The sequence below is a fragment of the Amblyomma americanum genome, chromosome 6, assembly GCF_052857255.1.
Source record: "Amblyomma americanum isolate KBUSLIRL-KWMA chromosome 6, ASM5285725v1, whole genome shotgun sequence".
Classification (NCBI taxonomy): domain Eukaryota; kingdom Metazoa; phylum Arthropoda; class Arachnida; order Ixodida; family Ixodidae; genus Amblyomma; species Amblyomma americanum.
The window spans coordinates 108803508-108818826 of record NC_135502.1 but is presented as its reverse complement, the minus strand read 5'-3'; the positions used below and the strand labels follow the sequence as shown (position 1 = coordinate 108818826).

General features: G+C 42.1%; 1 protein-coding gene across 4 annotated transcripts in view; it reads right to left on the bottom strand.

The window, feature by feature from the left end:
• Positions 1-15319, bottom strand: part of LOC144093965 (V-type proton ATPase 116 kDa subunit a 1-like) — a 56357-nt gene that overhangs the window by 16819 nt on the left and 24219 nt on the right. For all 4 annotated transcript variants that reach the window (XM_077627747.1, XM_077627746.1, XM_077627744.1 and 1 more), the window contains 5 exons: positions 13388-13538; positions 9051-9190; positions 7043-7179; positions 3466-3544; positions 3263-3381 (listed from right to left, as the gene is read on the bottom strand). In XM_077627747.1, the coding sequence (XP_077483873.1) occupies positions 3263-3381; positions 3466-3544; positions 7043-7179; positions 9051-9190; positions 13388-13538 (626 nt within the window). The remainder of the gene's footprint in view (positions 1-3262; positions 3382-3465; positions 3545-7042; positions 7180-9050; positions 9191-13387; positions 13539-15319) is intronic.

The following is a 15319-nucleotide window of genomic DNA, read 5'->3' as shown; positions in this document are numbered from 1 at the left end:
ACTCAAGTTAATGACTAGAAACAAGGTTTATTATTAAACTGTCATAGCTTTTATTGACTGTACTGCAGCTTAGGGTTAGACATTGTATAGATTCCGCTGATACAATTTATATTGCATATCAGTTTCACATTGCCCGTGATGCCACTGTAGCCAAGAAAAACAAAAAAATAAATTTCTCTGGATGACAGGTGCCATGCAACTTGTAAGTGCGACTCTTCTGTGTCTGCGTGAAATCTATAAAAGAATACAATCAATAATCTATAACAGCAACTGAAGCAAATGCTTTGAAAGCATCATTTGTGTGGGAAGCAATTTGATCTCGTTTAGGGTGCATGTGCCCCCGATTATATTTTCGAGGACTTGAGGGTCAAGCTGCCAACATTACTGTGACTGCAAGGCCTACAGTCTTCAAGACAATAAAATGCTTTTGAGTTTTTTGCAGCCATGCAGTATTTCTACATTATGCCTTTTTTGGAAACACAAAAGCCATTACTGTAAAAATGGTATGAGAAAAAACCTCCAATGTTACATTTGTTTTTCTTAGGGACACTGGTTTGGTAAACACCCCTTGATGATCCTGTGAAATTGGTAAGTGCACTAGTGTTGTGTGTGTTTGATTTCACCTTTCGTTTTCCTTTTTCCCTCCTCTTTTTAACACAAGCGTTAAGTAGCTCGTGTCGCAGAAAATCCAACATCGTCGGCGTCGTTGATCGTGAGCAAAAAATCCCCGAAAAATCCCCTGAGAAGCAACCTAGGAGGCAAGCGGGCCATCTATGTCAAGTGACCTTGCGGCAGCATCACAACCTGCGCACCGTGGCAAGTGGCACTTAAATTAATGATTGGTTGCTTGGAAAAAGCAACCTGGGTCGCACAAGGCCCACCAGTGGCACCACCTGCCATTCACGGGGCAGTGGCGCATTGCTTAACAGCTGCACCGCTGCAAAGAAGTGGTATGAGGACTCCCAAGGATGTAGAGAATGACCAATTCTGCATACACGAGCATTAACTCACTAAGCTATCGTGTCATATGGCGGAGTTTAAGTGTCCCCACCAGTTTTTCACTCTTTCGTCACCCTCATCTGGAGTAGCATGCCAGGTTAACAATCAGGCACACCTCTCCTGTTATCACTTACAACCATCTAGAACATAATCAGTTTTTCAATTCTAATCAGCATGGTTTTAAGAAAGGCATGTGATACCCAGTTATTTGAATTTACTACTAACTTGCATTTTAACATGGACGATAACCAGCAAACAGATCACATTTTTTTAGATTTCTCAAAAGCATTTTACAGAGTTGCACACGGCTGGGTGTTTACTAAATTATTTACCCTTTCTCTTGATTCTCTCATACTGTCTTGGCTTCGTAACCTCCTCTCATTTCGTCAACAATTCACTGTTGTCAAAGGACCTCACCACTATGTGATGTAACCTCTGGCATACCACAGGGAAGCATACTTGGACCCTTGCTTTTCCTAATTTACATTAATGACCTTCCTAATAACATTTCATCCCATTTATGACTTTTCGCATATGACTGTTGCTTACCGCATGATCACTTCAGAGACTGACCACCTGACCCTTCAAACTGATCTTAGCATTATTGTTGATTGGTGTAATAACTAGCACACGATCCTAAACCCTACTAAATGTAAATCTATGACATTTAGCAGAAAACATGGTATGTCTAACTTCACCTACTCTATTAACAACACCTTCCTATCCCAAATGTCTTACAAATCTCGGAATTCAGCTCACTCTAGATCTTTCATGGTCTTGTCACTTTTCAGCAGTCTGCAACAAAGCGTCGAGGACGCTGGGTTTCATACGACGTAACCTGCGCAACCTAGCTCCGTTCGTACGCTCACATACCCAACTTTTGTACGACCCTAGTTGGAATTCATCTCATCTATACGGTTGCCCCATCAAAAATATCTCATTAAAATGCTTGAGACTATTCAAAACAGAGCTGCCCGGTACATTGTTAGTAATTGTAGTCCCCTCGCCACTGTCACCCAGCTTAAAACTCTTAAGGACTTACAGGTACTCAAAATTTGTCTTCACTTTCACTTCTGTGTTTATTTCATAAATATGTTTACACCCACCCCTTGTTTCTGCCTCCAGAAGCACCTTTCCATTCCTCAGCGCGCTTGAATAATCATCTTAGCTTCAATTGTATATATGGCAAAACTCAATCATTTAATTCGTCTGCATTACCTAAAGCAATCAGGCTCTGGAATGATCTTCCTGACAGCATAATCTCCTGTGCTGATCCTGTAGAGTTTAAAACAGCCCTATGTATGCATTTACCCCTCAAGTATTGTTTCAAATGCTTTTCTGCAGTTTCAGTTGGTTTTATATTGTTATCTGATGTACCACTGTTTTTGTTTGCACCTGACTACTACCTCTTCGCGTATTCGAGTTTCGCAGCTTTTCGTATTTTCTATTGTGTTGTTCATATGTTATTTATGCTCCGTTTTAAATAATCTGTGTTCGTGTTTTTTCGCTTTGTATTGCGTCCATTCTACCTTTATTGTTGTTTATTATTTTCGTATATTCCTTTTCCTTGATGCCCCCCTCACTCAATGCTCTACGAGGCCTGTGAGGCATCAAGAAATAAAATAAAAAATAAAAATCTCTCTCTCTCTCTCTTCCATGTCATAGCTCAAACGTGAAAGAGCTTTGCATTCCCATAAGAATGCATCTGATAGCATTTGTGGGGAGCAAATTCACTGGTGCCGGTGCTGAAAAATTGTTTCCAAGTTTTCAATTGGTTTGGCTGCTCTCCACACTCCATTATCAACGTTCATAGCTCTGAGGTATGCAATGAAGGAAAGAGTGCAGGCAGGCAATGTAATACAGGACACATGCAGGCAACTCAGTATATGCTGTATGCCACACAAGGGCAAAGCTCAATAGAGAAGTGCCAGTGTTTTCAATTGAACTGCTTATGAAATCATGCGTAGTCACAATACAGAATGTGGCCTCTACTGGGCAGGTGTTTGCGAGGACTAATAGCAAAGACATTGGCGGCCTGAGGGAAGCCTGGATCATGTCACTGTGCAAGCTTCGAGATCAGGAGGCCTAGGCTAAAGCCCAGCTACCCATATGCTTTTGAGGCCATTTTTTAAATTGACAGGTACGGTTGGACATTCTGCCACTAAACTTCTAGCGCGGTGATAAATGGGTTGCGCTGCTATGAAGAAAACTGGCTACAACTCATTTTGGACCAAACAGAGAAAAGCGAGACTGCTTCACTCACCTGTGGTTCCAGAGGCTAAGGAACACTCCAAAGAGCATCTGAGACACGCCCAGTATGATTGACATCTTCATCTTGTACGAATTAGTGAAGGGGATCTTGTTGGTGGCCAGCTGCCATGCCTGCGGTGAGCAATAATTACATGCTTTGATCAAGAGCATGCACTTTCAGCGAACACATGCAGAACACAATGCAAGGGCACCTACAGGATCCACGCCAAAGGGGTAAGGTGATCCCATGAAGTTGTCCACCGGGTCCAGTTGTTCATGCTCATGATAGTTGGCCCTGGAGGCCGAACAAAAAAAAATTATGCCCTCAGTCCATTGTGATACGTTTTGTTGCAAAAGGCAAATTCACTCCCGAATTGGCATGAAACTAACATGACTAATACTAACAACAAATGCTGAACATTCATCTTTCAGAAACGACTATGTTTAAACCTCTTCAGCACCAAATTAAAGTGTGGTGAAAACCACAGTCTTTATCACTGTCAGCCTAACTACATCCATCACAGGACAAAGACCTCTCCTACTGACCAACTATGTCTTGTGCCAGCTGCAGCCCGTCCATACCAATGGCCAAATTTCTTTGCCTCACATGACTGTGCTGTTGTCGGTTATGCCGTACTATTTTCAGAATGCGCTCTGCTACCCTGAAAATTAGTTCTCTACATTTCATTACATGCCCTGCCAATGCCTATATTCTCCTACCAATTTAAGCTAGGATATCATTACCTTGCATTTGTTCTCACCCAAGCTCACCCTGTTCTCCTCCTACATCTACCATTTTCCTTTCCACAGCTCACTGCCATGTCTGCAATCTAAGTTCAAGCCTTTTTCTTCTAGGCTTCAGCTGTATCCACTCCAGGGACCCCGGAACAACAGCAGATGGTACTTTACAGTGTACCGTAGTGGCTCCAGCGGTCACAAAAGAGCACCTGCTAGCTTTCACTATCATCAGCAGCGGACTGCGTGCAAAAAGAGTGGAATGTGTTCGCTGTGCAAGGGAAAAAAAAACACTTTTTGATCACCAAAGTGAGGGGGGGGTTCATTATTTAAGTGCATCCATTATGCGAGTAAATACTGTACTGGCAAAATGCAACTATCATATTCTTATTGCTCCAATTATTTTCCTCTAGTGTGCAGATCTGCAATTACTGCATGGCCTAGACAACTTTCAGTACCTTGTTGCATATCATAAACCGAAAAATTTTCCCTGCCGAGGCTGCTTAACATTAGTCTTCATCTTAATTTTACAGCGGCAGCTTTTTAAAGAGACATTGAGGAAAAACATATACTCCGTTTCATACATAGCAGTCAACGCTGCCAAAGCTAGCGCATCTGTTCACGCAAGCTAAGTCCACACCCGAAAAACAGTTCGTCGTACAACCTAAGTGCCGTGACTGACAATCTCCTGCACTTCGTTTCATCTCTTGCCACAGCCTTGTCCTGCGACTCATCGAGACTTCGACATGCAAGAATGACATGCGACGGTATGATACACACCTGGTATGGTGAATCGCTCAGACTCCATCCACGCCAAAAAACTAGTGAACGCTCGGAGAACTTCATAGCCAGAGGGCTCGAAAACTGAGTGTGTCACAGCTTCGACTGTGATTTTCAATGCTAGCTCTTCGTTTTATACCACTCTTGTTTTCGTCCACTCAACGAGACTTCGAGAGCAACGAATTTTACGTGGCGGAATAATATGGTTCGGCGGGCACACTACTTCTGCAGCCTCCGCTGTGTTGCCTGCTATGTTGAAACAGAGTATTATAAGCTAGCCTGTATCGAAAGATTACCATGTTCTAATCACAATGAGACCGCTTTCACCTAAAAGGAGCTTTTATAACCTAAAGAATACCGTAAACTGTGGTTCATAAATTTTTCTTTGCATGGATCTGAAAGGCCAGGCTACAGAGTCACCCACTTCCTATCCGTGAACACAGAGTCCTTTTTAGCGTGGATGTCAAGAGTTTGAATAAAGTGGTAGGAATATTTTTAAATGCTTTTTTCCCCAACATTAAAAGCACCCTTTGCTGCAGGACAAACAATAAAACAGAAAGAGCCACAGAAGAAAAAAAAAATTAGATGGGGCTGTTCTCAGTGTCCCTTAAGGGCAGGTTTTCCCAATTCCGTGTTGTTGGCCTAACACCGTGTGTCATGCTGACTGGCCAGCATGCAGTCCTCATTCTTCACTGCATCAGCCCCATTACTTTGATCATTAACATCATGACTATTCCGAATGTTGCTTAAATTTCTCAATGCAGAATTATCCTGCCCACTTTATTACCTTTCAAAGATTGCTAATGACATTTTCCTGCTGCTCCAATTACATACAGTAGACTCACATTATGACGAATTTTTGAATAATATGAACAATGTGGGAACATTTGCTTGGTTTCCCATGAACTCAATGTAAAAAAAAAAACCTAAGACTAACTGTTTCGCATGTGTCTCAGTTAAGATGAACTTTCACAGCGATCGCGACTTACACAAACTACGCACAACAGTTGCTTTGGGCGCATTCTGCACACTGAAGAAAGCTCTAGCTTAAAGTAGTGCCTGTGTCACCTGTTTTTTTTTTTTCTTATCTCATTCAGGCCTGGGTTGTTGACACTGCATTGTGGTGCAAGCTGGTACTTCTTTTTTGAAGTACTTCAAAGGCCACACCAAGAGGTAATTTTGCTGCTGCAAACAAAGCTAGCAAATTATGTGAAAAAATGACAAAATAATATTTCAGACAACAACGCTCACTGTAGTGCACAAGTGCACTGTGGTCAGGGCCAGAAGAAAAACATGAGATGCGTGCCCAGCCTCGAAAAGAGCTGCCTATTAGGAAAAAGTTGTGATGCAGCATTGTCTTTCTACAAAGTAACAAACATGCTTTCAAGTAGGCAACCAGGAAGGCAGTTGAAGGGACCGACCACTGACCACAATATGTCATATTATGCAGCAATTGAAAGACTGTGCCTTTTATTGTAATTGAGCACTGAATTATGAAAAAAAAGACGGGGATTTATAATTTTAATTCGGCATTTAAAATCACATAAACAGAAGTGCCATCTTGTAGTGAAACCCTGCCATTATCAGTGTATCTCGCCATATGACCACATCCCAGTGTAATACAACTGCTGTTTTTTGTGCAGTAGAATATTTATTTATTTATTTATTTATTTATTTATTTATTTATTTATTTATTTATTTATTTATTTATTTACTTTTTACTTGTTTACTTGTTTGTTTGTTTATTTACTTATTTATTTATTTATTTATTTATTTATTTATTTATTTATTAAAATACCTCAAGGGCCCTTGGGTGAGGGTTTTACATGAGGGAGAAATATAGTAGTTTTTTTCTTTCAGGAGTATTAGTCATGTTTTTTTTATAGTTAACGCTATCTAGTGCAACCACAGCCCACTAAAACTTTTGTCAACAAGGTGCATATCACTGTGCCATAATATCTTTAGGTGTAGAAACTAAAATAGACACTACTCTATATTAAAAAAATTTATTACTGTCTGGCAGGTGAGATTTATATGTTTTGGCATATCACTCTTGCCACTGTGCTCACTGGTCACAGTTTATAGTATCGTAATACATAAAAACAGATGCATGCACTGATCAAAATTTTTAACGAAACCCTAGCAGACTCGAGTACATTAAATAACAGGCTCTCTATTGGGCAAAAAAATCAGGATCTTAAAATTCAGTGTTTGGTCCCTTCAACCATATCTGCTTAGTAAATGCTAAGTGGGTTAGTAAAAAGAAATCAGAACACACTTTTTTGTGACAAACCAGGAAGATCCGAAAATGTTGAAGGACTTCGAGAAGGTGTCATTGTAAATGAGGCCCGTGTAGATGCTAAAGATGCCCATCAGCAGGATGATGTACCGGCCGCCAAAAAAGGTGTTCCAAATCTGTTTCATGCATTGCAGAAAGAACCCGGGAAGTTAATGTCAATGCAGTACAAACAAAAAGACTTATATGCAAAGTTTTATTTTTTAATTAATTAATCACCTTAAATTCTGATGTAGATGTCAAAGAAGAGTGCAAAAGGAGTTATACATAAAAAGAGAGACAGAGGAAAAGGCTGATTGTTTAATAAAAGTAATTCTGTTCAATAAAAGCTAAGTTTGCTTTAATTTCAAGTATCTCTACTGATGCAACAATTAAAAACTTGACACCTTCACAGAATGCAACCACCATTACAAACCTTATGAAAAGGGGAATAAATTTTGACCCAAATTGTTTCACTTGAAAACCAGTACAGTTGACCCAATACAATGATACCCAGTTGATCCTCAGGTCTCTTCTGAATGTTAGTCCCAACTTCAATAAGCCCCATGAGCACATCGAACATTCTTGAGAAGAAAACATACAGATGAAATATATTCTGAGTCATACAATTAACAGAGGTTAAAACATAACATAACATAAAACACCAAACAGCTATAAATGCAAAAATCTTCCCCTTAGCAATCATACAACAGCCAGTGAAGTGCTAGGCTCTGATTATATAAGCTAACTTTATGTCCCAAGCTGTTTCTGGGAACATCTGTGGTGCCATTCATAGCAACTATTACAATCATTTTGCAATCAACTAACAGGATAGAACCCCAAATATTGGCTATGTCGGGTGTTCCAGCTAAACGTAACAAAGTTTTTAAGAAAGAATGGTGTCCGAGGTGAATGAACCAACTGAATGCTGTTGAGAGCTGCGCGAGCATTTTTTTCATTCTGCAAACTTAGTTAGTTAGCAAACACTAATTAGTTAACATTTAAAGTAATGACTGAAAAAAAAAGTGCCAATTCGGAAGTTGAAAAACAAGGTAACAACAACAAGGTATCATTTACACAGATGTTTCTACTGGCATAAAACAAAGTCTGCAACATATAAAAACAATCGTGATAGGGGTGCTACCTCGGCACTGCAGGATGCGCTCTTAAAACGAAATCTGTATGTGTCAGTGCACATTAAAGATCCCCAGGTGGTCGAAAATATTTCGGAGCCTTCCACAATGGCACCCCTTTCTTCCTTTCTTTTTTCACTCCCTCCTTTATCCCTTCCCTTACCCCCCCCCCCATTCAGGTGTCCAACAATATATGAGACTGCGCCATTTCCTTTCCCCAAAAAAGCCAATTATTATTAAAATCCCACCGCAGTGGCTGAGTGGTTAAAGCGCTCGGCTACTGATCCAGAGTTCCGGGTTCCCATGGCGACTGTGTTTTTATGGAGGCAAAACACTAAGATGCCCATGTGCTGTGATCGAAATTATTCCAGAGCCCTCCACAATGGCACCTCTCTCTTCCTTTCTCGGGCAGTTCAGGTGTGCAAGGATATGAGACAGATACTGCACCATTTACTTTTCCCAAAAACCAATTATTATTATTATCTCTGGAGCACTGTCCCGAATCCAACTCTGCATTTGCAGTGGCTCCAAGATATGTATCAGCAACTGTTAACCCACTGGCAGGTTTCGTTTTCGGGCTGACAAATAGAAAGGTGCCTTGCTGTAATGCAAACATTGCCTCCTGTTTTTCAACACAATCTACAAGTTCCAAATTTACTCTTTTTCCGATGTCTACAGTAAAAAAAGGTCAGCTTAAGGTATTTACCAATTACCTAACTTAGAAGAGTAAAAAAAATACTGAATCACACAATTCTCAACAGCACTCAGTTGGTATCAGTCACCTAAACCAGTCCCACCTTTCTTTTTAAAACCTGGTTACATTTAGCTGGGACACCTGGTATAATCTCACAAAAAAAAAAAAGTTGTCCAAAGCTCACCTCGTTGTTTGACTTCATGGCCAGGAGGGATTTTTCCTTGAGCACCATCCACAGGGCAAACAGGAACATGAGGGTGCCATGGCCAGCATCGCCGAACATCACCGCAAAGAGGAACGGAAAAGTGATGATGGTGAACGGAGCTGCACCAAAGAGAGAAAAGAATGAGCATCACTGCCACGTGGCCACAAAGAGGACTGCACGCTGGTCTCTTTGGTGCCATTCCACATTTGGGCAAGCAGTGCATTGTTTTCGTGACGTATTTCCCACCACAAGAAAGAAGAGTCTCAGTGTGACAGCCAGCCTTCTGTACTTGCCTACTTTGTTTTATTTTGCCAGTGGTGCATTAGGAACTCCCAGACTGCAAAGAATGCATTGGTCTAAAGCAAAAGTATTTCAGCATTGCAAACTTCCCCTTTTCACAACGTAAAAAAATGGGCTCATGATATCGGTGCCTCACATCTTTAGGAACTAAAGAACGCATGGCAAGCAAGAGGACAATTCTCTTCACTGGTAGTTTACTGGTATTGGTATACTGGTGGTAGTATACACTGAAGCATCATTAACATGTACCCTGCGGGACCACAGAAAAAGAATGCACAAAACAGAAATATGCCCCAACCTAAAACAGCTTAAATATATCCACTGACCTTGTAAAGGATGATATCTAAAGCAGTAACCGCATAAGGCGAAAATTCGCGGCGACACGCCGCGCAATGGGCTGAGGGCCACCGAAGCACTGTCGCTCATCGCGTCGCCCAGGTTCTGGGTTTACAAAAAATTTCGCCCATCGCCCGGAAGTGCCGTGCGAGACTAGCCAATGATGGTAGGCCTTGCGGGTGAGTAACTTCCGATCCGTCTTGCGCACGAAAGTCGATTTTTTTTTTTTTTTCAGCGGACGCATCCCTCACCATGGCAGCTATGCAAGAATTTAATGAAATGCTCATTAATGAAATTCAAAAGTAAAAGGTGTTGTGGGTATGTCCTACACGCACTATAAGTCGCAAGAGCGCAGGAATGTCGCCTGGCGCCTCATCGCAGCGTCCCTCGCGCACACTTTTCTGCGTCACGTGACTTTGTGTAGACTAAAAATTATTACCTAAATATATTTTTCAATGTTTTTATTGTGTTTTATCTTGTATGAAGCCTTAAGAGCGTTGTCCCGTCGCTTCGTGCGGTTTGCGCCAGCGGCAACGATGTGCGACGGCGGCGTCATCGCACGACGTATCGCGAAGGAATATCGCCTCATGCGGTATAAAGGAAGGCACACACGCAGTCTTTTAGAAACGTATGAGCAAAGAAATCAATTGTTTATGTCTGCCGCAGAAGCGATCTCACAGCTATACTAGCGCAGCCTCGAAGGCACACGAGGCCCTGACTGCCCTATTAGGCCCTGTATTTGGGTGAGCAGACAAACCCCGTCTAGCGCGCATGCAGTCTCCCCAACGGTAGTGCCCAGGCTGTCTTAAGCTTCCTCTTGGGGCTGCTTCCTTCCATAGGGTGACGTTTCATCAGTACGAGAGGCAACAATGTCACTATAGGACCATGCTGGAGAAGCGTCGTTAAGTTGCATATTTCGGATTGTTGATGTAATTCTTGCATTTACACTCTTGCCCTGTATTTTCCTTCCCCCCCACTGTAATGCTGTACAGGCGCTGTGAGTACACTGATAAATAAAAATAAATAAACAAACAGCACTATATCTCTAAATATCCAAACGGCGACAGTTTCCACAGCGCCTCCCCACTGCAAAACTTTCATGGACAACCTTTCACAGGCATCACTGCCAGCTGTGGCCCATACGCAGAGATTTGCCCCCAACGCGAGACATGCTGGCAGTGCAGTCACTTGGGAAGCAGTGTTGTCCTAGGCATGGGAAGCATGCGATTCATGGCAACAGTAATAACACGACAAGGCAACGAGATAGGCCGAATCAGTCGTGCAGTATCATCTGTCAGCCAGCAACACAACAATGGCAGCTATGAAATAGCTGCAGCCAGCCTAAACTGAGCAGCTACAGTGCTGCGAAAATGCAGAGTTAAACAGTGGCCATTCTGACACTAGCGCCTGTGAATGGGATGGCGATGGGGCAGTGGGGGTGGCGTGGGTACACTGGCGCTCCCAACGATAGGACAGGAGTGTGATTTCCTGCAGCCTGCCAGCTGCAAGCATGCTCGTCACACGGTGCTCTGTCACAGCATCAACATTTCGCCACGGCTTAAGCGTTAGGAGCACAAATGAAGTTAACTTACAATACATGGCACAGTTCATGAGTGTTTTACTAGAGATTTCTTCCAGAGATGATGACAGGTACACCCTCCTAACCAAGACAGTTGCAATATGCCATTACGTAGAAAGGGGCACCAAACGCATGAGCTTTAGTGAAAGATGTAACGGGAATTTCATTAGATGATGTCCTGAGCAGACCTACCATTTAAGTGAGTATGCCTTAAAAGAGGTTTTATTGTACTTTATTGACTTCTCATGCATGAGAAGTAAATGCATAAAAACTAGTTACATGCATGTTGACTGCGGCTCAAGTTTCATGTACCTCTCTCATTCCTTATCCCCGACACTGTTGTCCATCAGTCAAATACAACATTGGAATTACCAGATCGGATCATTTTAGAGAGTCATGCATACGGAAAATGTTTCACTAAAGCCTGTGCTGTTAAATTTTGCCCAAAATCGTGGCTCATTACAGAAAGATGATTGCTTGATGCACAGTTGTATCATTTCCAAATTGCTGTTTTATGTTAGTGCAGTTTGTTTTTAACCCCTTTCACACCACAATAATTTTAGATCCTGATACGTGAATTCAAACACCCTTTTTTTCTAAAGTAGAGACCTTCAATCAGTGGAAGCACCCCTAAATTTAAGCAAGCTTAAGTTCCTTTTCTTTTCTCAAACAAGGTTGTCAGAAGCCAAGAGGTATCAAAAATCATGGGGAGCTTAATTTAAGATCTCTGATGTGATTATCTGCCTTTCAGCTTTCTCTGCGGCTGTGGTACATGATGACCCTGAATGTTTCAGCATTGCATAACAGCCTTCACACGTCTCCTCCTCTTGCGTGCTTCTTGCATGCTATGTAAAGTGGAATTATAGAAGCTTAATGACTTACAACACTAACACAGAACTGCTAACAGAGGCAACAATCTGTAACAGCACCCGCCTTCTGGCACCCATTTGCACTGTCTCCAACAATGCCAGATGGCAACACCCTTGCATGCCTGCACTGCTGGCACTCTCCCTCCTTTCTTCCCCTCCTCTTTTTTTCCCCTTTGCAGTGGAGACCGACGCCTCACGCTCACGCCCACCACAGCTTGCTTTTAATCAGAGGATAAACGGCAGTAGCATCGTATGGACATACAGTCTTGAAGCTCCTTTGCATGCACTCGGAAACCCTTTGTCTTAGGCAAAGCAGGGGTTCACTTGGGCATGCTAGCCTTCCTACTTTTCACAAATATGGATATGGATTCAGATCTTTAGTGGCTTTTGATGCTGTAAGCACATCAGGCAAAAGCTGCAGCCCTTGTAGAATTAACTGATGCCCAGCTCTAACTACTGTCTTCCTGAACCAGGAAAATTTTACCCTTTGCAAATGAGGACAGTGCTACTAATCATTAAACTGTTCCTACCTGTTACTAACTACTTACAACTGAAATAACTGGTGCAGTGGTTTTCTGCTTTATTTGTCTCGGCTGATTGCCAGGCGATAAAGTGGCTAACAGCCACTGACCTACAAATGAATAAACCTAAGAATGGCAGCTGCCAATCTCACAATAGCAAAAAAAAAGGGTTGTCACTGAACCACCTGGTTAAACAGTGTTAACTTGGTTTTTTTTTTTTGTCTGCCAGTCAATTCTCTACTTTCACTGGCACACTTCACTACAACTGGCAGCTTAAAAAGCTTACTTTTTGCTGTATGGTTTTGCACGAAGCCACCAGTGAATTTATCCACAGCATGTATAGAGTTCATGTTTTTCCCATTAAAATGCTGCAAAACCTAGAAGAAACTCAAGTGTCAGCAGAAACTGTTGCAGCTATGCTGCATGAAGCCACTGCAATATGAAGCATGGATCCCAGTACAGTCGGCTCTTGATGACATCAAGCTCGAAGGGATTTGAAAACCGGTTTAAAATATGCACACTTTGAATTAATGGCAGCCTTTCTAATAAACTTGATGCTGAGGGGCCCACATTGTATGAATAAATTTGAAGTTTAAATTAAGTGACCACTAATTAAAGAGCATATACTTTTATAAATGGCTGCTTACAGCCTAAGCATGTTACATGGCAGAATGAAAGTGTCTATTACCCCGCATAAAGTGGCTGACTCACCTGGGTTCACCTCCCGGTAGCTTGGCACGGCGTATGCATCCACAATGCTCTGGAACCCCACTGTGAAGCGGTTGGTGCGGTTGTAGGTAGGTGGAGTCTCCTTGGTCTCCATGCGGTTGAGAATGGACGGCACGGTGCTGCCGCTACGGTCCTGGAAGGGAAAAAATATCTTTCAGCACACACACTGCAATTGCAACAGTGTTCCAGGGCAAACAGCACTGATGGCAGCAGCAATGTTGCTGCTGCAGTATATTGCAACGTTGTTGACAAATGTGTTACATGGAAATAAATATAAATTGTGCATTAATGTCATTAGCAATTAACATTATTCATCTGGAATTTTTATGTTAAAAACAATGCATTCCCTCACCATATATCTCTGCGGAGGAGCTGCCATCAATGGTTTTGAGGCTAATATTCATTGAACTGCTAACAATATTAACTAATTACAATCGAATCTTGATAACTACAACAAATGAGGAGACTGAAACCTCCTTCTAACTATATGCATTTTAAACCAAAGAAATTTAATTGGAATGAGCGGTTGATACACGTTAAGAAATGCAAGAGCGTTGGAGACTTGCAAGTGAGCATCATGCCCTTCTTTTTTTTTCACATGGTAGATCTCTGGGGGTCTCCAATGCGCGCTGTGTCATATCAGTGTCTCTCAGCTGCAGTTTTTCTAAGATTGCTAAGGTAAACAGGTCCGCGGTAGCATTAGGCGTGCATGAAAAGGGAGCATGAACAGAGCAGTGATTTCCTTGGTGCTGATAGGGCAACGTGCACAGCCCACGCGGGGCAGCAAGAATACAGTTGGCAATAAGCAGCATGCAGCGACAGCAGATGCCAGTGGGCTTTCATGCGTGCATACAGCGCCAGTGGCACTACCGTAACCACGCACTCAAAGGAGTTGATCATTTGCAATGGTTACAGGCGCATGGCCACTTGCCAGCAGGATGAAGACAAGCCTTTATGCCGATGTGGTTTGTCAGTCAAGAGCCGGTGTGCTCTGCAACCTGTATGAATTAACTTTTGCATACATCCATGCATTAGAGTTAGAGGGAGTTTTCTCTCAGTGAAATACCGATGAATTTGACAAGGCTGAAGCATCAGTTTGAATAAACTGGCAGTTCAACTTAAGCACGATCCCACTGTACAAACAGCTAATTTGAAGTCAGAACAGAACAATTTAGCAGAATCTGCAAACATGAATACAAACTGCAATAACGCCCTTGTGGTGCTGCAGGTACTTGTACAAAAAAAAAATGTGGTATATGGGCTATGGGTACACTGTAGTGGAGGGCTCTGGATTATAGTAGACCACGTGGCAGTTTTTCGACATGCTCAGGTATCGCACAGCACATGGATGATTCTGTATTTCACCTCTGTCGAAATAAGTCCACTGCGGCTGGCATCAAACTCACGAAATTGGGATCAACACTCAAATGCCAAAGCCATAGGGCAACTGCGGCGGGTAACCACGAATATAAGCTGAAGCTAGCTAGCTATAATTGGGATACAGCTAATGTGGTTAATGTCTCTTAATATTGCTAAAACATGTTTGATTTCGTTCCATCATTGGCAGTTGCATACTCCTTTTAAATATGTTCTTTTTGGTTCAGAAGTGTCATCCATTTCTTTCTGTAAGTACTTGGGTATTACTGTAATGCAAAACCTAAGATGGTCATCTCATATCAAGAACATCGCTAATGAGGCTAATCTAATCGTACCCTTGGCTTTATATGTCGCAATCTACGATTTGCCATCCCATCCATCAAATTATTGCCATGCCTAACTTTTGTTCATCCCAACTAGAATATGCTTCAGCAATATGGGATCCTCACCAATCTAACCTCTCCTTAACCTTAGAAAAAATACAAAATCGTGATGACCGCTTTATTCTGATTATTCATACTACGCCAGTGTGTATAG